This window comes from Monosiga brevicollis, genomic scaffold, assembly GCF_000002865.3.
Source record: "Monosiga brevicollis MX1 MONBRscaffold_4 genomic scaffold, whole genome shotgun sequence".
NCBI lineage: Eukaryota > Choanoflagellata > Craspedida > Salpingoecidae > Monosiga > Monosiga brevicollis.
In genome coordinates, this window is record NW_001865041.1 from 405,685 (window position 1) to 431,396 (window position 25,712).

A 25,712-nucleotide genomic window follows, 5' to 3' on the forward strand; every position below is an offset into this window, starting at 1 on the left:
CGTGCTCCCGAGACCCGCAGTGAGTTGGTAAGTCTGTTATCTTACCTCTGATGGTGAGTGTTCATGCTCGGGGTTGTGGACAGTACGACTAATCGGCACATTTTTTTTTCATTAGGTTCGGAGCCGGTGGCGCAAGGCAGTACAGCAACAATTGCTGCTCATCCGCATGTCCAAGGAGAATGAGCGTCTGGAGCAGGAGTCAGAGGCCACGGTGCACCGCCTTGCGAGTCGGGCATCTCTGGACCGCGAAGACCATCAATTGGAGCTCTGGAACCCGCTGCTGGCGGAGCCTCACTGGCTCTGGAGCACAACCGAGCTCGAGCGCGCCGCGGCTGTAGGTGTGTTTGTGCGTGCTGTACTCACGTACTTGGCTCGCTGCATTGTCTAGTATCCGTTCTGCGGGTGTGTTCGGTTTGCTGACTTATCGTTTCTATTGTGTTGCATCTGACCTGCAGGCATACCAAATCACCTTCGTTCCAAGGTCTGGCCCTTGCTGGCAGCGCGACTGCCTCCTTTACCTGAGGACTGGTCCATCCCCTATCTGGAGCTGCTGGTCAAGCCTTGTATCTATCTGCACGCGGTCAAGATTGATGTTGGTGGGTTTCGTACAAGCCACAATCCAATCAAGATGGTTGCATGCCGCTCAAACCGTCCAGTTCATGGCCCCACTTGTTGTGTGATGGTCACAACCGTTGCATGTGTAGACCGAGCTTTCCCAGAGCACTCGCTGTTTAGAGACTCAATGGGTACAGGACAATCGGCATTATTCAACTGTATGCGCGCCTATGCTGTGCTGGACGACGAGTGTGGCTACTGTCAGGGCATGTCTTTCATCGGGGGTCTCTTGCTGATGCATGTGAGTCATGCTGGGATGGAGAGGTGCAGAGCACCGTCATTGCTTGTTCTCTGTGGTTCTCCCATTGATGTATCCGCACATATCGGATATATGTATGTATGTATGTATGTGTGTATGTATGTGTGTATGTATACTTTACTTCCTCGCCATCGACATCTTCATTTCCTTCATGTCATTGCCGTGATGTAGCTCCCCGAGGCCGAGGCATTTGAGGTCTTAAAAGCCCTCATGTTCACCCAGAATCTCCGTGCGCGGTACATGCCGGACATGCAGGCGCTACAGCTGCAACTCTATCAACTGAGTCGCTTGCTTCATGACCATGTTCCTGAAGTGTACGGGCATTTTGACCAGCATGACATTGAGCCTTTTCTGTACGCCACACCATGGTTCCTAACCTTCTTTTCAACCAGCTTTTCGGTCGAGTTTGCCAAGCGCGTCATGGATGCGGTGCTTGTGGGTGGAGACTCGATTATTTTTGCTGTCAGTCTGAGCCTGATCCGAATGGCTGCGTCGGAGATTGCAGCGTGTGACAGCTTTGAGCGAACGCTCAACTTTTTGCAAGTGGCGTTGCCGCGCCTTGCGGATGAGCACATGGACAAGGTCATGCAGGACGCGACGGACATGCGCATGGATGCCGCACAGCTTGAGATGTACAGCGACGAGTTTGAATCGATGCAGCAGCGCAAAAACCGACCCCCATCGGTTCATGCACGCGGCACCAAGCCTCAGTTGCGCCAGCGCTTGACTGAGGCCCTTGTTCGAGCATCAACCTTTGAGCGCGAGCTAGGCATTACCAAACAGCAGGTCAGTGTGCTCACTTCTTTGCCGGTCTTGGTGAGCAAGCCCATGCCGTTCAGCCTCGCTCTTCACCTCCATCATGCAAGCACCTGCTCACGTTTCAAACCTACCCCACAGGTGAACCATGCAAAATCGGCATTGCAATCCATGCGCGGCGAGTTGGAGGAGCAGCGGGATCGCGGGGACCGACTTGCTGCAGAACTGCAGCGGCTCCTAGCGTGGGTCGAGACACAGCATGACGGCAATGCCCCCAATATCGTCGACCACGCACGTCTTGTTTTGGAAGCCGCAATGCCGACACCGCCTGGTTCATCCGCCTGCTGAGCAAGCGAATGATTTGGTGAAAACCAGGCATAGAGGCCACACGCACCCCGCTTGCTCGTCCCACCCTTTCTTGGGTGGATGCTCCCAAGTTTCTTCTCATGCTGCTGAATACCTCTGTCTGTTTTTTTTTTCTCCATCAATTAATTGAGTTAAGACCTGGCCCAGTCTGGAGGAAGGTCTTTGAGCGCACAGTATCGAGAGTGGCAGGGTTGTGTGCATTTACTTTTGGCGCTTGTAAATCTTGGCAGCAAAGTCCGTGAAGATGGCCTTGGGCAGTTGACCAGCCTTCTCGTCAATCATGCCCATGAGTTTGTGGTAGTGCTGCTCTTCATAGTCCTTGTAAACCTTCTCGAGGTTGAGCTCCTTGTACAGCTCCTTGACACGTGCTTCACATGCCGCATCCTTGCGAGCATAATTGTCCTGTTGATGGTCCGGCACGGTTCGGGGCGTGAAATTGAATGACAGACGCCAAGCTTAATGGGTGAAAGTGAGGATCGGAACGGGACCTACCTCCAGAATTTTGCGCTGCTCGGGGGTGGCGCGCTGCAGGGCTTGAATGACTAGCCAGCCGCACTTATTGTCTTGAATGTCGGTGCCAATCTTGCCAATGACCTTCGGGTCGCCATAGCAGTCCAGGTAGTCGTCTTGAACCTGACATGGGAATGGCACAGCAAATCATGGAGCGCGCGAGGAGCAAACAACCATATAGGCACGCACACAAACGCCATCAAACGAAGCAGCATACTGGGTTGAGGTACAGTGAGTCTAGGCTTTGAATGCTTTGCTTGACTGACCTGGAAAAAGATGCCCATTTCAAGGAGAATGTCCTTTGCGTTGGCAAAGGCTTGCTCGTCCTTGACACCGGCCAGCAACATGGCCATGGCCACCGGAAGATAGAAGGAGTAAAATGCCGTCTTGTATTTCACAATGTTGGTGTGCCTGAATGCACAGGGAATGCGTGAGGCCAGTGGGGTTCAACCCAGTGGAGCTCAATCCAATCGAGAAAACGGGCATGGCAGCAAAGGAAGAAGAAAAACGGACTCACTTTTCAATGGTGAAGCGGTCCAGGACGACTTGGTCTTCAGGAGCGGTAATCAGATCCAGCAGCTGGCCCAGTTCCGTCTGGTAGGTGGTCTAGGTCGGGGGCCCAGCGAGGTTTGGTCAAAGTGAGGCAAAAAAGGGCCGTGGATTGCCGCGAAGAATTCAAAAACGGTTTGGCCTGGCACACATACCTCGAGCATCAGCTCGAGGAGGTCGACATAGACGGGCGTCGACTTGAAATGCTTCTTGAGAAGCTTGTAGATGGCTGCTTCGATCAGAAAGCTGTCGTTGATCGCAACCGTGCCCACATTTTCCTGCATTGAGTGGGGTGGGGGAGGTGAGCATATGGTAGCATGTCAAGGCCGACCACGTCGGGTCCAGGAAGCAAGAAGATAGGAGGCAGGAAAGAGGAGAACAACGCACCTGTTTGTACCAGCAAGGCTGACCGCGGCGGGTGACGGAGCCGTCCATGATGTCATCGGCCACCAGGAAAAAGGCTTGGAGCTGAGAGTCAGCAGTTGGGTTTCAGAGGGTGAGCTGTTGTGGGGTGCTCAAAGGAGGACGGTGATTTGTGAACACCAAGTTTAGGCTCGCATACCCATTCAATGCACCAGCCGAGAATGTTGCACTGCTCGATTTCCTGGTCCGTGGGCTCGCGAGGGGCGACCAGGTGGCGGAAAGTGGTGAGCACACTGAGGCCACGGTTCATCTTGCCTAGCAAGGGTGCGAATTGAATTGGGATGAGGGTCATCATGGTTGAAAGGAAGAATGAGCGGCAAGCAGCGGCAGAGCACGCTCGGGCATGGATCAGAGCCAGCCAAGGGCACGCGGATCAAAGTGCGCAGCGCTTCATTTCTACGCACCACCGGGGCAGTTGTACTCGAGGACACGGCGAAACCAGGCAATGGCACCCTTGTCATAGTCAGGGTACTCTTGTTCCACACCATGAATAATCTCGTCCACGAGACGAGGAAAGAGGTCGACAAAGGCTTCCTTGTCAGCGGCCATCTTGGCCTGTCCCACGCGCGACGAGCCACGAGGCATGACGTGAGCCCGCGTCCAAGTATTCAAGCTGTCGATGTGAGGGGTCGAGCGCGAGTGGGGAGCCTTACCTTCTTGGCGTCTTGCTCAGACATGATGCTCGTGGGCGTGTGTGCGTCTTCGGATGCAACCAGACGGAACTGTCGTACAGAGCCCAGGAACAGAAAGTAGTAGTCAGTGAGTGAAAGCGCGCGAGAGACCACGAGTGTGTGTGTGTGTGTGGCGCTGACAATTCATTTCACACCGTTGTGTGTGTGTGTGTGTGTGTGTGTGTGCTTGTGTGTATGTGTGTGTGTTGGTCAGCTGATTTTGGTTTAAAATATCTGACAATAAAACCGCAGGCGCGAGTCTCCTCGTCTCGACAGAGACTACAGGAGAGCGATGTCAGCTTTTTTATGGCAAATTTTGCGTGACAGTTGGAAGGCAAACATTTTTGAACGCTGATCATGGCAGGGCGTCACGTCTGGCGGTTGCGGCGGACGGCGGTGGCTCTCTGGGCTCTCTTGGCCCTTGCTGCCTTGGGTGTGAGTCCAGTTGTGGGTACGGTGCCCGGCGATGTAGCGCTCTCTTTTATGGTCCCTACACTTGATGGGGCCAACTTTAGCTTCAATGCCGAGCAGCCGTTCAACTTTGCCACGCTATTTTTGACGGCCGAAGCCAGCGATCCGTTTACCCACTACATGTGGGCTGATCCCGACTCCCTGGCCATGTTCCTGGTGCAAGCCCCGCCAGACACGCATTATGTGTTTTTGCCCAGCTTGGATACCCCACTTACGGCAATGATGGCTCACTGGAGCCAGGCCCTCGCCGACGCACCCATCTCTGAGGCACGCCGTGCTCGGTGGCAGCAGCAGGTTCAATGGGCCACGGCCCCGCCAGCCACCGTACCTGTGCTGGCCACGGCCCTGTCTGCCTTTTCCTCGCCCCGCACTACTCTCTCTGTGGGTACCGATTTGACCATATCTCGCCTCGACTGCCTCTACGCCTGGTGTAGCTGGCCAGTTGATGGTCAACAAGTCAACCTCAGCTACAACGCCGATCCCTGCAACACCAGTGCCCTTGCCAACTGGACTAGCCGCGGCATGCTCGTGCTCCTTGATGATCTCCTCAGGTGTGCGTGCAGCCAACCGCTCACCTCACTGCTTGTCCCATTCCCACGCTTGCTGGACCCGTCCCTCCACCTCTTGGCCCGTCATACACTCTTGGCTCATCAATCCCATGCCTGGTCTCTTGTCCTGGCGCCCCTAGCTGTTCACTGGATGCCTTGTTGATCAGCAGTGGCCAAGCCAACGTGGCTGCACTTGTGGTGGGCGAAGCATCCAATAGCAGCTACATTCGAGCCATCGGCGCACAAGTGGCCGCCCAAGCCTCACCGGGCGACATGATGGTCACTTCAGTGGCTTACGCCGATGCTCAACGCCTGCAGGCGCTGCTCGCTTCGGCCGGTGCATCGGGTATCCTCAACGCTACTTTCAATACATCGCAGGAAGCAGGTCTTATGGTGGGCCTCGACGCACAGGGTCGATGGATTGAGCTGGGCTGGGAGAAATACCCCTATCTGATGATGCTGGGATGGCAGGCCCAGTACCAGCTTTACTTGCAAGACTTGGCTGCAAACTTATCCAAGCCTTCTTTCATCGTCCCCATCATGGACCGACAGACCATGCATCAAACACCCGGGGCCGTGGCGACACTAACCATGCCCGATTATCGCGTGCTGCAGGCCACTTATGATACCCTCGAGCTAGATATGGCCCTCTCCTGCCCCGGCTCAACAGATGCCGACTGTCCCGTCTGGGATCACACCGTGCAACTGTTTGTGTGCTGCAGCATTAACGGTACCAACACCTCTACTTGCGGAGCAGAGCTGGGTCGTTGGATCAGCCCGTTCCGGCGCCGCATCGGGCGCTGGCTGACACCCATCACCGAACTCTGGCCGCTGCTGGCCGCAGAGCGCTGCACGTTTACCATGCAAACCGTAGCCTGGGCCTTGCCCTGGGTTGTGAGTGCCAACCTACGCTTCTCCAGCACCACGATTGGGCCCCCCACCAGCTCGTGGCCGACGACAGCCATCGCCCTGTTTCAAGGTGGTACCTTCAACCAGTCTTACAATGACCGTTCTTCGCTCACGGTGTCCATCCCGGGCAACTACCGTCGGGTCTTCCTGGAGGCGGTCATCACCGGGCACGGCAGTGATGAGAATGGTTGGTGAATCAAGCCGGTCCCCGCCAACAGCACCCGACCAGTCGCATGATTGTATGTATTGCATGATCTTATTGAAATTCGCTTTGTCTACGGATAGGCTGTGGTGAATTTTGTCCCACCAGCCACCACTTTATCATCAACGGCGACGAACATTATGTCAACTTCAGTGCGGCCGGCACGCCCTTTGGCTGTGCCGATCAAGCACGTTACGGCGCCGAGCCCAACGAGGTAAGCGTGTGTATGCAATCGTTTATCCGTTCATTGGCCTTGATTTGAGGTGGTTATGCGCGTGGTCGCGTGCAGACTCATGTACGCGTGCCATGCCGGATACAACCAACACCCGATCCGGCCCGACAGCATGGGACTTGGTATTACGGGCGGGATGGCTGGTGTGATGGCCAAAATGTTCGCCCTTGGGTTGTGGATGTCACCGATAGTATTGCCAAGGTTTGCATCGTCTTCTCGGCTTGATTCGTGCACAGAGCCGTCCTCACCCCGCGCCTTCAAGAGCTCTTCCCTCTTCGCTTCCCTCATGTCGCGTTTTTCGGGCCGTTACCAACAGAATGCATCATCGAACGTGACTGTCCAGTACTATGGCTGGTATCACGGACACACTCCGAATCCGCAACAGTCGCCAGGTCAGATTCTCATGGAAAGCCACCTCATTGTCTACGCGACCCCGAGCGCACCTGCCCCTGACATGTGAGTTTAAAGTGACGGCGCCAGCGCCAGCGCATTGTGCTCAGCGCCAAAAAGTAAAGCAAACTGCAAGCCAAAATCAAAAGGGCGTTTTTATGGTTATCATTTATGCCTGCTTTTCAGCATCAAATTAATTCAAATTATCACAACGAATGACCGTTACGATGTTCGTTTCAAAAAAATTCGGCGCCATTTTTTCTCTCTTGAAAGGAGAGATTTTGTTTCGGGCTTTCCCGATTGACAGGAGCGATCGTCGATTAAAAAAGTGCGTGCGCGTGGTGCTCGGTGGTTCGAGAGAACGCACGGCTGGCTGTTCCACATACACGCACCGCTTGCAGGGGGCTTCTCATGCTTTTATCCCGTGTTTGCCTCACGGGCTTGCGTGCAACCTGGCAACGACCAAGGCGGCCACACACAACAAGCAGCGGAGTTTGTACTTCGCGTTGCCCACCAGCATGGGCCGCCGCCTCTTTCGCAAAGATCCTGGACGGTTCGTGGTCGCATATGTCCTCTCAAGCCGTTGTCCCTGCTTTGGATCCCTTCACCGTGGTCTTGGGTGGATGCAGGGGCGGCGCCGATGGCTTCTCCAACCGCGGCCGGGGGAACGGCCGTGGTCGAGGCCGGGGCCAGGGCCGGGGTTTTGATGGGTATGTGCAACCATGCATAAGGACTTTGGCCTTGGCCTAATGCTGGTGTGGGCAAGCAGCACAGGGTCTTTGATCCAACTTGCCATCACCAGAGCGCGAAGGCGTTCTTACATCTTGCGTCCCCAACCGTCTCTTCCGAGGTACAGGTCCAATGGTCCGCGCCGTACTTACACGGAGCAGCAAGAGGCCGAGCAGCGTCAACAGCAAGAGATCGACCCGTATGTGTTCGACCTGCACGTGAATGACATAGCATGCCACTGCTTGGTTTTGCTGATGGCTCATCTTTGTTGACCTTGCCTAAATTTCACGACTCACGCATCACAGCGAGCTCGAGCTTCTGCAGTCAAAACTCGATCGCTTGTTGTCCATGGCCGAGGTGGGTCGACAGCTTTTGCTTGTTCTTCGGACACAAGCAACTCTTAGAACTCGCGCAGCTTGCCTCAATGCTCAGGGCTACTCTGGTTTGTTTTGCTCGAGTAGTCTGACGATAAGCTGGATAAGCGATTCGGCTTTGATCGCCCCACCGGGACCGCAGATAAGCTCGGCTGGCTCATCAACATGCAGCCCGTGAGTGCGCGCCTCCTCGCTCCTCACAGTGTTGCTAGCCTCGTGTCATTTCCACCACAAAGCTACCAATGTGCCCTTCTTTTGCTCTTCCTTGCATCCCGATCTGCCTTTGTTGGGGTCATGTCATTTCTTCATTTCTCCTTGTCCTTTGACTCCGCTAGACGAGTTTCCGTGACACCGAGACTGGCCAAGTCAAGTCTGCCGTGGACTTTTATTTTCTGGAAGAAGATGGCCAACGGTTAGATTTCTGCCGATCCTTCTCAGAGGCCGGGTTGAGCTTGTTTGGGGGCTAGCAGCAGTCCTTTCTCATGACGGCGTGACGGCTTGATCATTCCGTAGCTTCAAGGCCACCTATCCGTATTCCCCTTACTTTTTACTGCGAGTCAAGGCAAGATGCTTGAACACAGCTTTCCACCTTGGAGGCTCTTCCATTCCATGCAGCAGCGTGGACTCATGCCAATACTTGCTCCAATGCTGTGACTCATGCAGGCTGGTACGGAGGGCGAAGTTGATCAGTACCTCAAGCGCAAATTTGACAAGCACATCGCCAAGATTGAACTGGTTGATAAGGTTCGTTTGCGTCATTTCCAATCCGGATCGGTGTGATGTCATGCTCTATTAGGCATCTTCTTGGTGAGCTTGGGCTGTTGGTAGCTATTGTTCATTCCGGTTGCTGCTGTGATAAAATTGCAGGAGGACCTGGACTTGGACAACCATTTGATTGGCTTGAAGCAGCCTTATCTGAAGCTCACGTTCAATAACGTGCAGGACTTGCAGCTGACCAAGAGCAAAATTTCCCCCATTATCAAACAAAATCGTTCTCGACAAGTATGAGGATAGCACCACGCACGCACGAGACTTTCCTTGTCATCCCAGTCTGAGCGGGCTGGTTGGACCATTGACCGACTCTTTCGCTTGCTCCCTCAGGCAGATGAGGAGCACTTTGCTCACGCCCAGGCTCTTGCAAGTTCGGGCACAACTGAGTGCGTTTTGCTTCTTGTCACTAATCCGCTTACACGACGCCCCTTTCTTTTTGTCGACGCCGACGCTCGATTTCTGAACTCATTGAGAGGCCCGTTCAGAATCGACACTGTAGCCAAAGCAGACGAGCGACTCAAGCACGTGGATGATGTGATGGATTCGGTTTTGGAGATGCGCGAGTATGACGTTCCGTACCATATGCGCGTGTGCATTGACAACCGCATCTATGTCGGCAAATGGTACACCGTCACCATTCAAGGACAGCAAGTGCATGTCTCAGAGCGTGCCGACCTTCTCCTCATGCCGGACATCAAGGTCTTGGCATGGGACATTGAAACAACCAAGTTGCCCTTGAAGTTCCCCAACAGCGAGATTGACCAGGTTTGTACACATGTTTTCTCGGACCTGGTTGCTGGCATTCGCGTCACACAACACTGTCCGCACCCAGCGCTCCTGCTTGGTCTCATTGACGAATTTCTCGGACGGGACTTCCTCTTGCAAAATTCGTCGAAACAGATTATGATGATTTCCTACATGATTGACAACCAAGGGTACTTGATCATCAATCGTGAAATTGTGTCCGAGGACATTTCTGATTTTGAGTACACACCCAAGCCTGAGTTCCCTGGGCACTTTGAAGTCTTCAACTGTGAGAATGAGCATGCCACAATTGCCCGTTTTTTCGAACACATTCAGTCGGAAAAGCCACACGTGATGGTCACGTACAACGGTGACAGCTTCGATTGGCCATTCCTCGAGCGAAGAGCTGAGATTAACGGTGAGAATTGCGAGCACTACCCTCGCAACCCTCGCAACCCTCGCAACCCTCGCAACCCTCGCAACCCTCGCAAGGCTAGACCTTTCTTTGTCGTCAACAACCGTAACAGTCTCTTTGTTCCACGCTCATGCTCATTGCTCGTGGCAGACATGCGGATGTTTTACGAGATTGGATTTCGCCCCAATACCCAGGGCGAATACCTTTCTCGTTTTGCGCCCCATCTTGACTGCTTCCGGTGAGAGTCGCATCCAGGATCGGAGGGTGAGCGATGCCATCAAAACGAATCTTGTGTTTTTAATCGTCGAATCCGGCGCATGCTCTGGTGTTGTGCTGTTTCGCATGCCACCCCGATAGATGGGTAAAGCGCGACAGTTATCTGCCAGTGGGTAGCCACGGTCTCAAGGCCGTCACTCGCGAGAAATTGCGCTATGATCCGTTGGAGATTCACTATGAAGAGATTTGCCGCATGGCCGCCGAGCAACCCCAGGTTTGGTTGACGGCAATCATTCCTGGCCGCTCTTTCAACTTTATGCAACTGCATACCATCGCTCACCATCGGACGCCAAATTCTTTTTGCGACCGTCCATGTTGTCGTGTGTTTCCTTCCGGGCAATAAACAGGAGTTGGCCAACTACTCGGTATCAGATGCCGTCGCAACCTATTACCTCTACAAAAAGTCAGTGCGAGAAAAGCTCATGCTTGCCCAATTATGCTCGGGCCGGACTCCAAACGAAAATGTTGTCATATTCTCTCAAACACGCCGACATGCTTCATCCTATTTCCTGGATGACGCGCATAGATATGTGCAGCCCTTCATCTTTGCGCTCTGCACCATCATTGCTTTGGGGCCTGACGACGTGCTGCGCAAGGGTAGGCTTCATGACGGTCTCGCGAAGCACAAGACGATTTCTGACACTGTGCGCCCGCGTGTGCCTTTCTAGGCTCGGGCACGCTCTGCGAGACCTTGCTGATGAACAACGCGTACAATAGCAACATTGTCATGCCAAACAAGAAGCAGGCTGATGTCTCAAAGGTAGAGTACCTTGTTGTGCATTGAATGTATGCACCTGGGCGCCGCAACATGGGTCTGCAGATCGCGAGTAACGTTGGTGACTGTCGCGGTCCCGTAGATGCACAATAACCACCTTTTGGCGTCAGAGACGTACATTGGTGGACATGTGGAGGCTTTGGAGTCTGGCGTCTTCCGCAGCGACATTCCTTGCAATTTCAAAGTCGACCCCGAGGCCGTCCAAAAGGTTTGTGCGGCAACTTGTCATTTTGTAAACTTATTCGTCTGTGGTGTTTGCTCACATTCTTCTTTCTTTTCAAACGCACGCCTTGGTTCGCACGGGGGCGGCGGCAGCTGATTGACAATCTGGACGCAGCCTTGCACCACGCCATCGTGGAGGAGGAAAAGCGTGATTTTGACACGATTGTCAATTACGATGAGGTCAAGGCAGAGCTTGTTGCGCAACTTGAAGATCTCAGAGACAACCCCAATCGTTTTGAAGGTGTGTGGTTTTGCACGAGTATCCCAACGCCCATATGTTCAAGAAACTATTTGCTGCTGTGCGGTCCTTCATTCCCATTCTCTCTTGTCGCGTGGGAAACCTTTGCCTTTTCTCTTTTGCACTCGAGTAGTCCCTTTGATTTATCACTTGGACGTTGCGGCGATGTACCCCAATATCATCTTGACCAACCGTCTTCAGGTAGAATTCGTTTCAGCTATCACGGCAATGCAAATGCATCTGGATCTCACTTTTGGTGCTTTGATCATGAATTTTGTGCTAGCCACCGGCCGTTGTGGACGAGAAGACGTGTGCATCGTGCGCTTTCAATAACGAAGAGAACCGCTGCAAGCGCAAGATGACCTGGATGTGGCGTGGTGAAGTGTCCCCTGCTGGTCGCAGCGAGTATTTGCAACAGCGCATGCAGGCAGAATCGGAAACCTTTCCGGGTAAGATCCGCTTGTCGTGCACAGGACTAAAATGCCCGGTTTTTTATTTTTTTATTTTATTTTATTTCTTGGTTCTGGCTCACTTGTTTGGTGGACTAGGCGAGAACCCTGGTGATCCACAGCGCCCATTTCACGAACTTCACGAACTGGAGCAAGCTGCCATCATCAAGAAGCGTCTCGATGAATACTCACGCAAAACCTACAAGCGCACCAAAGACACCATCATCGAAGAACGCGTGAGCACCGTGTGCCAGCGGGAAAACCCCTTCTACATTAACACCGTGCGCAGCTTTCGTGATCGACGTTATGAGTACAAGGGCAAGCTGAAGGATAGCAAGCGGCTGCTCTCTGACGTATGACCTTTGCTGCCGTTTTCGCAATTTTCAATCTTTCGTTCCTCCTTAAGTCGTCTTCCTTCGACCTGGGTTTGGGTGCTTCCTTCCTGTCCGAATACCCTGTGCCTTTGAAATTGTCTCATTCTGATCCTGCTCACCCATTACTTTTGCTCTTTGATGGCCGTTGACACAGGTGCAAGCGTCCGGCGACCCCGCAGAGATTAAGCGCGTGTCTGATCTTGTAGTCCTTTATGATTCACTGCAGGTAACCTTCACCACGTATTCACGGCATGACAGATCAACGCCTGACGAGGTTGATGGCTCTCATGTCGTGTGTAGCGCGCTTACTCACTCAAGACTGGTCCCTGGTTCCTTGTCAATGCGTAGCTGGCTCACAAGTGTATCCTCAACTCCTTTTATGGCTACGTGATGCGCAAAGGCGCTCGGTGCGGATGGGACATGCGTTTAAGCTTGAATGCGGGCTAGCCAAGTGATCACAGTCCGAGCTGACCCTGCCCTGTTCGGATTTACTTGTGATTCTTTCGTTCTTAGCTGGTTCAGCATGGAGATGGCCGGTGTCGTGTGCCTGACAGGAGCTAACATCATCACCAAGTACGGTTCTTTGCATGGTACTGGTCTTCGGCCGTAGCATTGTCTATGCTTGCTCAATGAAAAATGGTGTTGGTGTTCCACGTCGACACTCTTGAATCACGTCCATTCCTATTCTGTGGGCTCATCTGGTCATCGTTTGCAGGGCCCGTGAGATTGTGGAGCGTCTGGGTCGTCCACTTGAGCTTGACACAGATGGCATCTGGTGCTGTCTGCCTGGCAGCTTTCCGGAAGAATTTACATTCAAGACCAGCGACCCAGGCAAGAAAGCCAAAATCACTATCAGCTACCCAGGTGGGTCGTTTCGTTGCCCCCATTCCCCTCGACATCCGCCGCTCGATGATTTAGGCCCCGCCCATTTGTGGGTCGTGTGTGTTGTTTTCTAGTACTCACACACGTCGATGTTTTGCTGTGTAGGCGCCATGCTCAACATCATGGTGAATCAAGAATTTACCAACGATCAGTATCAAGACCTGGTCGATGAGCGCAACCTGATCTTTAAGACCAAGGTGGAGAATTCCATTTTCTTTGAAGTGGACGGCCCGTACAAGGCCATGATCCTGCCTGCGTCCAAGGAAAAGGACAAACGTTTGAAGAAGCGGTGCGCTCCTGATGGCCCCTGATGGCTTGCCCATACGTTCAGTACTAACGACCAGTGGTATGGTGTTCTTTCTCTATGGTGGTAGCTATGCTGTCTTCAACGAGGATGGCTCGCTTGCAGAGCTCAAGGGGTTTGAGATTAAGCGTAACGGCGAGCTCAAGATTATCAAAATCTTTCAAAAGGAGGTTTTTGATAGCTTCCTGCTCGGCAACTCGCTGGAGGAGGTCTACGCTCATGTGGCAGATGTGGCCAATCATTGGCTGGACATCCTTTACACCCACGGCGAGGGCTTGCCGGATTACGAACTTTTCGACCTCATTTCTGAAAATCGCAGCATGTCGCGCACCCTGGCTGATTATGGCACGCAAAAGTCCACTTCCATCAGCACGGCCAAGTATGTCCATAGGGTGCTATGGTCGGTGTTTTCATGTCACTACCTTGCTCAGTCCCTCACGAGTTGTGCCGTCCCGCCTGTGTCATGATGCGTACGAATAGACGCCTGGCGCAGTTTTTAGGCGATGAGATGGTCAAGGATAAGGGCCTGGCCTGCCAGTTTATCATTTCCAAAAAACCCGAAGGCACACCTGTGACCGAGCGTGCCATTCCTGTTACCATTTTTCAGGCCGAGGAGCAGGTCAAGCGCCACTACTTGCGCCTGTGGACGAAAGAAGGGGCAGGACTGGAGAGTGCTGACATCCGGTAGGGCCTTCACGCTTGCCATGGCGACAGCATAATCGCGTGGTTGGACGCCGACTGGCCCTACCTTGGTTAGCGTGTGATACTTCTACTCACAGGCTTGCTTCTCATGTGCTCAGGGACATCTTGGATTGGGACTATTACATTGAGCGCTTGGGTTCTGCCATTCAAAAGATCATCACCATCCCAGCCGCCATGCAGAAGGTACGCCTCGCTTGCATCTGAGACCAAAATTTCTTTGGCACATCACCGGGGGGCGGAGGGCGGAGGGCGGACAAGCGTTTGAACACTCTCTTGTTGGCCACTCAATGCTTGTACGTGGTAACGATGCAAGGTGGAAAACCCCGTACCCCGAGTACAGCACCCCGACTGGCTGCAGAAGCGTCTATTGGACAAGAATGACATCTACAAGCAACGAAGCATTCGATCCTACTTCTCGGCCGCACCAGTCGAGGAGGCTCAAGGAACCTTGGAAGCCGAGACCGAGAACCTCAAGCCGACCGCGGCCGATATTGAGGATCAATTCCGCATGTCTGAGAATCCCAAGCCCAAGGGGCCGATGATTACCGTTACACGCCGGAAGAAGCTGCGCAACAAAATGGTTTCTGTCAATGAACAGGTACGTGTACTGTTATCAGTGTCGCACCCTTGTGGACACCTCTCCTTATGAAGTTGGTTTGATCTCAGGTTCAAGCGGGTGACTGGCGCGAGGTTATGGCCGAGGAGACCTCTGGAGATCCAGCGGAGGATTATCCCGCCTGGCTCAAGTATCAAAAGCGAAAGTGGAGCATTCAACGCGCAGAGCGCAAGCGCAAACGCAGCCTGGGCATCTCCATGACTACTGCCGTGGCCTCAGGCGACTCTGGTTGGTGCCTGTCGATGGCTTGTAGTTGGGCTATGCTGCATTGTCATTGGCCAGGCCTTTCGAGGCCAACGTGCCAAGGGCAGCATAATGATGACCAACGTGACGGCATTCTGATTCGGTCATGTCTGCTGGCTCGTGTGTGCTTGTTCAATGAGTAGCTTTGTCTCGCTACGTCGCCGGCAAGCAGGAGGCGGCTATTGTCAATCACTGGCAAATCATCCAGGTGGGAGGTTCTGAACCACGAGCGAGGCACTTGTACAGACAGGACCCAGGTGCTCATGTTGCTCAGACAGACAGGGCTTCGTCTGACGCTTTTTTTTTCGTTCCTGACGTCGTGGTTCAAAACCTTTAGATTGCAAACACATCGACGCCTGGCATCTTCAAGCTGTGGTGTTTGGTTGACGGTGAGATGCAGTGCCCTTTCCGGTCTGGATGTTTCCATCAGATATCTCCATCAGATTTCCTCAATGCTTGAGGTGTTCCATCTCATCTGAGTTTCACCGTATGGCTTGGATGTTGTAGGGGGTCTGCATGCCATGCGTCTCAACGTTCCGCGGCGCTTTTATGTCAACATGCACGAGGAGGACCCAACCAAGAAGCACATCAAGGTGTCCCGACAGCTGCCACGCTCCCACCCTTGTAAATTTTTGTATCAGTTTGAGATGACGGAGACACAGTATCTGCGCGACCAGAAGCGCCTGGCATCCCAACTCTCTCACAGCGACGTGGAGGGCGTGTATGAGCTCCAAATGCCCTTGTTGTGGCGGGCTCTTCTGGAGCTGAGTTGTACCACGGGCATTCGACGCGAAGTACGTGCCAATAGCCTCGTGCATTTATTTGTTTTCCGTTGTATTGGCACACTCTTCTGGCAAACTGATGCCTGTTGCTCTTCACTTTTAGGCCATTAAAGCACGTGCTGGTGCCAAGGGCGAGTTTGGATTGACTGATTTGGCTGCCAAGCCTGAAAGTGCTCGCCATTACCTGGCAGACCGCTCAGCCTTTCACGATGTCTTTTTCTACCACTGGTATGTTGCAAGGTGGTCCCTTGTCGCCAGCCTCGAGAGGCTGCAAACCCGTGCGGCGCATAGCTCGATACAGCCACTAACCTTTTAACATTCCACGTCCCAGCTCGTCGAGTGCCCAGGGCAAATCGTTGTATTGCTTGGTTTTCTCAAAGACAGCGGATGCCATCATGGTTGCAGTCGACGTGGCGTTGACCAAGGTGCGACAAATTTCTTGTCACACAATGCAATATCAAATAGCGACTTGTTTGTGCAGGGATTTGTAACCGAAACGAAATGATACTTGCTCATTTGGATCACAACGCTTGGTTGACTGTTGTGGCATTGTTTTCAATCTTTGTTCCTTAGCTGAGCAGTGCTTCTCGACGTTGGGAGCAAATTTACCCCCTGCGCTTGGACAACCTGCGCAACACGCGGCCGGAGGATTTTGAGAAGATGCTTCCTGAAGAGAATATCAGCTTTCGTTCAAAGTCAGTCTCCTCTCAATTGCATGCTGTCCTCGACTCCCAAGAGGCTAAAACAAGTATTGTTGATAAGCCCTACGATGTCAAAACCAATCGGACCTGTTCTTGCGTCGGATTGTTGATGTTCTTTTTTTTTTTTTTTTTTTTTTTTTTTCCATTCTCGCTTAGAACCGTGCGTACCGAGCAAGAGGCGCACAATGTCATCAACGAAGAGCTACTGCGCTATCATGGTGCCAAGCATGGACCCACAGTCGTGCTGCTCAACAGCTCAGCCTCATTGTCTCAAATGTCTTCGCATATGTGAGTTTTGCTATCCGCACTTCCGTTTCTCCCTTTGTTGCCTTGTTGCTCTTATTTTTTTGGCTTTAAGTCTGACCAAGGGTGGTTTCTCTTCTCACCAAATCTTGCAGCGACATGATCAAAGAGTTTCCAGTTGTGGTTCAGCCCTTCAACGCCAGTGACAATATGTGGCAATTCCACGATTGGCGTCGTAGCACGGTTCAAACAGCATTGCACCGTTATGCCAAGTGTCACGAGATCTTTCAAGATCGCATCGAGATTGCGCGGTGGGTCATGACCTGCATGGCATCTTTTTGATCTCCATGATTCTCGTGGGCCGAGCCATCGCTTATGCCAGTCTGGACTTGCTCACGGACTCGCAGGTATGCTCAAGCACCCGTGGGCAACATACCTTCCGACTTCCAACCCTTCATCCACGACTTGTTCTTCGCCCGCCAGCTCCAGTATGTCCTAGCACGTGCAGCATCAAACGTGTCGTGTTTCTTTGGTGCTTGATATTACCTATTTCCGTCTTCAACTGTCTCACGTGTGTGATTTATATTGTCTAGACAACACAATTTTGTTTTGTGGATGTCGCCCTCCACTCGCCCGGATCTTGGTGGCAAGGCACGTCAACCGGGGCGTGGGAGACATGATCGATAGCTGTTTCTGTCTGGCTGTGCTAACGTTTTATTTGTCGACCTACCTGTAGGAAGAAGATGACAACCGCTTGATGCTTGACGATGAACAAGACGCGTATGCGGTGTGTACCTGTCTGCAAGAAAATGTCTCATACCTAGCTTGATCTGCTTCTTTGATATGTACATGAGCTCATGTGCACGTGTCACTGCCCCATTGCCGGCATGAAACAAAAACAAAACAAAAAAAACAAAAAACAAACCCGTCATGTTCTTTTTTCCCTTTAATGCTGTGCGGTGTGCAGATGAACCAGCCTGGTTTCTATGATACCTGCTGTGTTGAGTTGGAGGTCATGCACCTACCCATCTGCGCGGTGCTACAATACGCGACACTGTCGGATGAGGGAAGCCTTGGCATCACTTCCAACTTTGATACCGTCACGGATACAAGTCTGCACGACATGATGACTGGCGGTGGGTTAGCATGCTAGGATCAGCTGCCAGCGCAGGCTCTCTATGGTGATATGCGTGTCTCACGCCGCATTCCGGATATTTTGGGTTTTGTTTTCGTTAGCCTCGGCAGCATTGACCAGCTTTGATGAGACGGCTCAGTGCTTCCCTGCTTTCCGCGTTCTCAAATCGCTGGTGCGTCAGCCCAAGCCTCAGTCATGATTCCACTTCTAACCTGAGTCGCTGGATGGCGTTGAGTTGGTGATGGTATTTCTCACTACGACTGTTTGATATCCGCCGGGCACAGGTGGGCGCTTGGCTCAACGAGGTGGCCAGCCGCTACGAAGTAATGGCTGATGGTCAGCTTCAACACTTTTATCGGTGCGTGCTTCATTGCGCTTTGGCCGCCAGCTTGCCTACTCTCCATCTCGACTGCCTTGCAGACATGTCCTCAATTCCTTATTGGTGCAAAAAACAACAACAACAGCTGGCTGAAGAATCCCATGTCGATGCTCTACGACCCGGCACTGCTACGCACCGTGCGTGATCTGATGAAAAAACTCTTCTTGCACTTGATCACGCATGTCAAGCGACTTGGCAACGAACTCGTCTACGCCTCCTTCAACCGTATGATTCTCAAGTGCGTAGCTATTCCATCGTGAAGTCGAAAATGTTGTTGCCACGTATGGGCCGTTGTCCGTTGCAACTCGACAGGCTGGTGTTGTTTCTTGCTTTTGTACTTTGCGTCTCCTCTCGCCGCTGTTCAATCACCACCACCTCACGACATTCACCTGGGCATCTTTTTGATTTTATTCGACTCAGAACGGCTAAGAGTGATGTTCCGCAAGCCAAGGCCCACATTGATTACGTTCTCAGCGTGCTGAGCCAAAACAACTTGTTTGCCGTGCTGACATTGGCACCAGTACGTTACGGTGTCAAGCACTATGAAATGCAGCCCCGATCGTGCATGGGCCAGACTTGATTTTGTGTGTGCCTTGCCCCTCGACGTACAGCAACGTGCATGGTCACAGCTCCTGTGGATGGATGCCATGAACTTTGGCGGCATCGATGCACAATCAGAGACGGTATGGTCTAGTTTTCTTCGTAGTAACCTTGCTCTTCTTTGCTTGTTCTCTCACTGCCTCACGGCATGGCTTGGACGTCTGGCTTTGATATAGAATGGCCGCCGGGGTGTGGCTGATGAGGACGACGATGGTGATTGCAAGCGCGCCCGACTCGACGCAGTACGGCCGTGATGTCGTGTTGCTACTTCAGCTGTGCTTTGTTGTGGGTTTTGCGCGTCAACACGCAGCGAGAGTGCTCTCATGAGACCCCGCCCATCCTTTTCGACTAATTCTTGTCTCAGACTGCCTTGGAGGGTGCTGACAAGATGACTATCAATGGTGACAACGACGAAGATGAGGAAGATAACGAAGACGTGGCGGTCGCCCGCGCGCGACGCCGTCACTTGTCTCCACGCTCCATCAACCGGTATGCCTTGAAGAGAGCTCTGGTGGACGGAAGCTCTTTGCTTCTTGACAACTCATCTGTTGCCGTGCTGCTTTGCCCACCCATCTGCTGCAGCAAGCGCCCGGTGTTGGAGGATGACGAAGATGGCGCCCCAAGCGAGAGGGACGGGGTTGATACCGCGCTGTCGGATGATGAGGGTGGTATGTCGGTGGCAACGCGGTCTGAGATTTTGGAAAATTATCAAGACGTGTTGGATGAGCAACAGCCTTTGGACGGCGAGGCGGGGATCATTGAAGGTGAGCTTGCACCTCAAGGCGGCATTCACCAACCGCGACTTTCTTCGGCCTGTTCCCAGATTTGCTGCACCGCGACCTGTGCTTTTTTTTCCGAGCTCATGCCCAAGAATCTTGCTTTTCGCCTTGCCAGGCCTGCGTGCTCTTGTGGCTCAGGGCGATCCAGCATTGTGGCGCCCACAGTTTACGGTATGTCTAAAGCTGCCGTGCTTGCGATGGCATGCCTGTCTTCTGGCTGTGTCCAGAGAACAGAAGATTGGGGTTGCTCCCTACGAGGTCGCGTCGTGAAGTGGCACCATACAAGCAATAATTTCACGCGTCGGGGGGTTTTTTTTCGTGCTCGCCTCTTTCCGTGCTCTTCACAGGTGGTGCGAAACTTCAACATTCAGCAATACCTTCCTGTGGATCGCGTGCAACATCTCTTCGCCTTGACCATTAGCATGTTCTTGTATCTGACCTACGAAGCTCGTCAGAACGACCTGCACCGCCGCAGTTCGGCCCGTGAGCAGCGTCTGCGGGAGGCCGAGCTCATGACCGCCAGTCAAATTCGTGCAGAGGTGGCGGATCAAAACAAAGATGTGACCTCCGAGACCAAAAGGTGCGAAGCGAAGCCGAGAGTTGCATCTGTTCCCCTCTGGGCGCCATTCGGCGGCTTACTCTCATGGTTGAATGGGCATGTGCACGCAGTGCTCATTTGCAACAGGCCGAGCACGCCCGATTGGCCGAGGAGGATGTGCTTCGGATTCGACAAAAGTTGCGCAAGTGGCTTATGAAGTGCGTCGAGACAATCAATAAGGTATCACGTGCTACCCTTGTTCGAACGCCTGCCTCTTGTGACCAACGGCGTGTGTGATGTAATTTATGTGTGTGGGGCTAATGCACGGCCGTCTGATGCTGCCTTGGTCCGCTGCTCGTGCGCAGTACTTGCCGGGCGAGGATGCACAGCCAGGCCACCAGAGCCGGCACTTTCCACACTTGGCTGGCTCGCATCTGCCATTGCAAAATCCAGCACTTGAGTTTATCAAGTACACGTGCCATCTTCTGAGCATGGACAAGGCCCACAAGGGCGACTATGAGCGCTTAAAGCGGGACTTGTTGCGGATGATCAACAAGCGCGAGTTTGCTGCCGAGAGCGCCTTTCGCAACCCCTGCATGAGTTTAACATTGCCTCAGTTTGTCTGCGCACACTGCAATTTGTACGATGATCTCAATTTGTGCGACGACGAGGTCGTCACCAAGCGAAGTGATGGTGCCTCGGTAGGTGCTATTATGCCGTCGAATTTGTGTGGTCCGGGGCGCGACAGCCCCAAAACTTGAGTCGATTTCCTCCTTCCCGGGGGTCGTCCGCTTACTGCACCAAAGCGCATTAGCTCATTCCTCTTTGAATTGTGTTTGTTCGTGCTAGAACTGGGTGTGCCTACGATGCCAGCATCAGCATAACCGCGAAGAAATTGAGCAGCAGTTGCTGTCTGTGGCCCGACAAGCGCTCATGGCCTATCAGCTACAAGATCTTCGCTGCCTTAAATGCAAGCTGATCAAGGGTGATCACCTCTCGCGTCACTGCTCTTGTGCCGGGGCCTACGCTCTGACCGAGCCCAGTGAGCGGCTGCAGACCAAACTCCATACTTTGTTCAACGTTGCCAAATATCACCAGGTACACTCATCGTCCATCAACGCGCCGGGCAGTCACGTGTTGTATGTCACAGTGTGCGGGCGCAGTCCTTACCTCGTTGGTTGCGGGTGTTGTAGCTCAAGTTTTTGCAAGAAGAACTCGAGTGGAACTTGCGTGGCATGGGCGTGGCCGTATAGTTTTACCACTAACTTTTGTTGATTCCTGTGCCGGGCTTGGCCCGGCCATAAATGTTCTGATTAGTCGTTGGGCTTTCCCGTTGACCCGATTGGTTTTCGATCGATTCCCTTTTTTGTTTTTTTTTTGTTTTAAGTTTTGTGTCTTGTTGATTAGCACTGTCGTGAACGGTGCGGCATCCGTGGTTCTCTTTGTTCCCTCATGTCTATGTGCGTCTCCAGTGCACTTTTTCGATGACCGTCTTTTAGTCAGATGTGCGTCGAGGCTACTCAAACCGCTGCGCGGTTTGAGAATCGAACTTTGCAATATCATTTCTACCATCTGAAGTCGAATTTTTGGTAGTAGACATTTAAAAGCACTGAAGCACACGAATAGCAGAAGAGCGGGTTCGCTTGGTCATGAATGATGTTTGCATCGATGTCGACAGGTGCTGGGTCAATTACACTCACGATTAGCCACACATACACACGCGTCGTCACATGATTTCACGCACAAACTCCCGCTCGCCTCTGCACCAGGAGGGAGGAAACGCAGCTGCCGTCAAGCGGCGCAGACAACAAAAGAATGGATGGGACTGAAAACACAGAATGCACAATTCACAGCCATGGAAGGCACGCGGGTGCAAGCCTCAAGATAAGTACAACCCAAGCTGCTTCAAACCAACAAGGAACATACAAGGCGGGCCCGACAACACCCAAAGGGCTGCGTCAAACAAGTCGGGTTGAGCATGACACAAGCTTCGGAAAGCGGTGCTACCTATGCAACTGGTGGCTCATCATGGTCGTGCTCATCCGCAGGTGCCGGTGCCGGCGCCGGAATCTCCGGCGCCTGGGGTGCCTGAGGATGATCAGGCGCCGGCACGGTGACTACGGCCGGTTGGTGGTGCTGAACGTGGTCCACATCGTCCTGCTCTTGGGCCAGGTGATGCTGAGCCAGCTGGGCATGCTCCAAATGTTGATGTTCCAGTTGCTGTTGCTGTTGCTGCATCATTAATTGCTGCTGCATCTGCAGGTGCTGCTGGTGATACTGTTGAGTTTGCAATTGAATCTGTTGTTGGTGGTAAGCTTGCTGGTGATCCATAAGCTGATGTTGTTGCTGCAACGCGTGCGGGTCGCCATCCTGGGCCGCCTGGGCCTGGACTTGCTGCTCTTGCGCGGCAAGGATCGGCCCATAGACACGATGGTACTCTGCCATCTCGACAATGTACTCGTCGTCTGCCAGGCGGGCCTTCTTTTTGTACGGCTTGCGGTCCTTGTTGGACATGTGCTTCCAAAGCTCGCGCAGCTTGGCCTGTACTGACTTCTTCTCGTGAGGGGCCAGTGACTCGGCCACAGAGTCGCGATGTTCTTCGACAAAAATTTTGTAGGCCGTGGGCTTGGTTGGTGGCTTGGGCGGTGCTTGTTGCAATTGCTATGGGTCAGGAATAGGAATGCACGCGAAGAGATGAGAACGGACAATCATGACAACGCACAAGAGCAGGCCAATTTTTTTTCTTTCCCTGTGCTGAGGGCGACAGCATCTGTAACCTTCCCCGCACGCATGTATTGCGTATGCGAACGTACGCGCTGCTGCTCTTCCATAAGCATTTGTGGATGCAAAAACGGTTGCATGGGCTGGCCTTGCTGCATCTGCAGTTGTTGCGGGTGCAATTGCTGAGGATGCAGCTGTTGTTGCATGGGTGGGTGCATGAGGTACTGGCTCTCGGGCTCCTCGCGGCGCAAGCGTTGAGATTCGTACTATACACAAGGGAACACCACGACACGTATCACGGGCCAAGTGAGCGCGGCTTCAAGCTTTAACCTTGGATGGGTTTACCCCGGAAACCAATATTCGAGAGGCAGATCAGCCATCAATGGGGCGACATACCTCCTTCCACATTTCCTCGACGCGACGGTGGTATTCGGCTTGTTTCTCAGGCACGAGCGAATGCCATTCCTGGGAGGCTTGTTGGTGAATCATATTCTCATCAATGGGCTCGTGGGGGTTGTTGGCTTGACGAGCACGCTTCAAATCCTCGGTGTAGAGTTCGATACCCGAACGCGGGGGCGGCACAGCCTGTGGCATGGCTGCCTCCTGCATGGGGCTATCTTTGAGAGGCACGCCCTTGAGCTTGCGGTCACGTTTGGCTTGCGGGTTGCTCTCGTAAAACTGAGCCATCTCAGCGTAGTATTTGGTCATGTTTTCCGTGGCTGCGCTTTGGTATGGTTGCTGCACGAAGGAGCAGAGAGAAACAAAGACAAAGCGGCAAATCAAGATGAGAAGGCACATACAACGTGACTTAAGAGCAAGGAAGCCAAGCACCAACCTTCTCCTCTGCCGAGAGTTCTTTCCACCGATCACTGAGCGCTTTCTGGATGTGCTTGGCTTGGCGGCTGTCAATTTGAGCGGCAATGGTTTCACGGGCGTCCTGAGCCCACAACAAGAAGGCTGACATTGGCTTTTTGGGAATATTCGGGTAGAGCTACGTGGACAGACGGACAGACGGACAGACCAGCATACGCACGCACGCGCGGAGCACGCACACACATGATTGAGGGGTTGAGAGCTGCAACACTGCAAAAGACAGGCGGATGAAGCACGCGCCGATGGAATGAGCAGAGAGCGAACATACATCCTTGGCTTTGAGTTTACCGGGCTGCCGACGCATATGTGAAATGCGGGCAAACTGGTCAGTGGTCAGGACCTTGCCGCGAATGAGGGCATGGTAGTAGTTTTTCATGGCAATGTGGGCAATTTCCAGATTGGTTCGACGACGCGGGATGTCCTCCGACAGCTGGCGATATCGAACGCGCGCTTGGTGGGTCGTCATGCCCTCAGGGGCGATTGCGTCCCAGTCATACGGCGGTTCACGCTCATACTACAGGGTAGTCGAGGGGTCCGAGGAAAGAGTATGATTGAGCGGTGGCGTTTGCTCCAACAGGATAGCAAAGAGGGGTGAGAAATGAAGAATTTAGTGAAACGTGTCTTACGCGTTGTTGGATAGGCAAGCGCTGTTCTTGTGCAATGACGGCAGCAACGATCATTTTGTCCTGTTCACTCCACCAAGCTGAGGTTTGATTTTACGGGGCAGGTGGGCATCAGTAATGAACGTGGGCAACGTGAAAGGCACGGTTACGTGGCGCTGGACACGTACTGGGGCCAGCTTCGGTGTCTAGCACGGTGCCGTTCTTGCGTTTTTTGCGACGATCCCGATGGGGCTGTTGTGGGGCCTGAAGCTGCGGCTCAGGAGGCGCAAGAGGGCCGCTTGTGCCCCAGGAGGCTGGGATGGACATGGGCATCATGTGTGGTGGCATAGGATAGGGCTGAAGCATGCTTGGATGCGAGGGCACGGGCACGGCAGCTGAATGGGGGAGGCTTGAAGGAATGGAAGAGGGAGGAGCCATGCTGCCCGGGACGGGGTGGCCAAAGTTGAGCAAGGCACCGGCACCATGGCCGTGGGCAGGCTGGGCAGCAGGCTCATAGACGCCTGGGTCCGCTTCGGCATCCATCATGCCCGACATGATGTGGATCGAGCTGCACGGCTACTGGAAGCGAGATTCAGAGGGATGTAGAGGAAGGAGATCAGCCGAAATAACGGACAATTGTGATGTGATCTTCCGTTTAGCCGGACAAAGCGGGAGGTGTATGGGTATGTGTGTGCAGATGCAGGCATGGTGGCTGCCAGGTTGTCATCAACCCGGGTCACGATGGACGTACCGAAGAGTGCACGAAGGCAGGGGTTGGCAGTCGTGCCGTGGGGTGGGCCAGCCACCGACGAGCACGTCCAGCAAGGAGGGGCGAGTTGTAATTGGCAGCGGCACGGCAGCTTGGTGCGAGAGCCAAGACGGCTCACGGCTCCAAACACCGATCAAAGTGCAGGGTCGTCTTGCGAACCCGAGAATAGAGACGGTCTCGTATTGCACAAAGAGGCCAGAGGGCGAGCGAGCGAGTAACAAAGGACAGGAAAAAAAAAAAAAAAACGTCGACAATTCAGGAGGAAGAAAAACGGCAGTCTACAAGCGATGGTGTCTTGAGCGACCGTAGAAAATGAGGCCAGCAGGGCAACCTTGGGCCAATCGCACCAGCACGCGGGCAGAGCGACGATGGCTGGCAGCTCGCGGTGTGTGACGGCAGCCCGAGGCCTGATCAGCTTGAGGCAACGGCCGTTTTGTCGAATCTGTCGACAATTCCGGCGCAAGTGGAGGCGCCTGGGGGTGCTGGTGGACGTAGGTGGTGGCAGAGGGGAGAGGAGGCGAGAGAGAGAGAGAGAGACGTCGGTGGGGAACAAAAGGGAATGTAACGGTGGATAG

The 25,712-nt window shown here is 53.4% G+C and overlaps 4 protein-coding genes across 4 annotated transcripts; 2 read left to right on the forward strand and 2 right to left on the reverse strand.

Moving 5' to 3' along the window:
• Positions 1 to 700: 700 nt before the first annotated feature.
• MONBRDRAFT_2868 (uncharacterized protein) lies at positions 701 to 1,522 on the forward strand (the record flags this gene model as incomplete). The annotated part of the gene is made up of 2 exons (XM_001743560.1): positions 701 to 856; positions 1,046 to 1,522. Coding segments are annotated over 2 exons (633 nt in total), but the record flags the coding sequence as incomplete, so codon positions are not given.
• A 675-nt stretch (positions 1,523 to 2,197) lies between these two features.
• Positions 2,198 to 4,027, reverse strand: MONBRDRAFT_6210 (uncharacterized protein; the record flags this gene model as incomplete). The annotated part of the gene is made up of 8 exons (XM_001743805.1): positions 2,198 to 2,398; positions 2,489 to 2,629; positions 2,773 to 2,917; positions 3,024 to 3,112; positions 3,211 to 3,333; positions 3,443 to 3,523; positions 3,618 to 3,733; positions 3,883 to 4,027. The coding sequence occupies 8 exons, from the start codon at positions 4,025 to 4,027 to the stop codon at positions 2,198 to 2,200; spliced, it is 1,041 nt and encodes a 346-aa protein (XP_001743857.1).
• A 4,070-nt stretch (positions 4,028 to 8,097) lies between these two features.
• Positions 8,098 to 21,425, forward strand: MONBRDRAFT_15015 (uncharacterized protein; the record flags this gene model as incomplete). The annotated part of the gene is made up of 49 exons (XM_001743561.1): positions 8,098 to 8,178; positions 8,340 to 8,416; positions 8,518 to 8,560; positions 8,668 to 8,748; positions 8,872 to 9,006; positions 9,106 to 9,161; positions 9,261 to 9,540; positions 9,676 to 9,937; positions 10,085 to 10,172; positions 10,292 to 10,424; positions 10,558 to 10,613; positions 10,737 to 10,807; positions 10,879 to 10,970; positions 11,068 to 11,193; positions 11,301 to 11,448; positions 11,579 to 11,646; positions 11,729 to 11,894; positions 11,994 to 12,247; positions 12,423 to 12,494; positions 12,617 to 12,675; positions 12,782 to 12,841; positions 12,984 to 13,132; positions 13,256 to 13,439; positions 13,525 to 13,833; positions 13,935 to 14,138; positions 14,255 to 14,339; positions 14,470 to 14,754; positions 14,823 to 15,000; positions 15,156 to 15,223; positions 15,353 to 15,404; positions 15,523 to 15,809; positions 15,901 to 16,040; positions 16,446 to 16,595; positions 16,655 to 16,786; positions 16,897 to 17,052; positions 17,149 to 17,229; positions 17,335 to 17,396; positions 17,482 to 17,528; positions 17,709 to 17,877; positions 17,978 to 18,048; positions 18,161 to 18,234; positions 18,341 to 18,493; positions 18,676 to 18,775; positions 18,867 to 18,938; positions 19,442 to 19,531; positions 19,982 to 20,233; positions 20,553 to 20,873; positions 21,022 to 21,270; positions 21,366 to 21,425. Coding segments are annotated over 49 exons (6,588 nt in total), but the record flags the coding sequence as incomplete, so codon positions are not given.
• A 754-nt stretch (positions 21,426 to 22,179) lies between these two features.
• On the reverse strand, positions 22,180 to 24,923 carry MONBRDRAFT_6212 (uncharacterized protein; the record flags this gene model as incomplete). Its single annotated transcript, XM_001743806.1, has 7 exons — positions 22,180 to 22,833; positions 22,986 to 23,159; positions 23,290 to 23,631; positions 23,729 to 23,884; positions 24,035 to 24,280; positions 24,393 to 24,469; positions 24,557 to 24,923. The coding sequence occupies 7 exons, from the start codon at positions 24,921 to 24,923 to the stop codon at positions 22,180 to 22,182; spliced, it is 2,016 nt and encodes a 671-aa protein (XP_001743858.1).
• Positions 24,924 to 25,712: the final 789 nt, after the last annotated feature.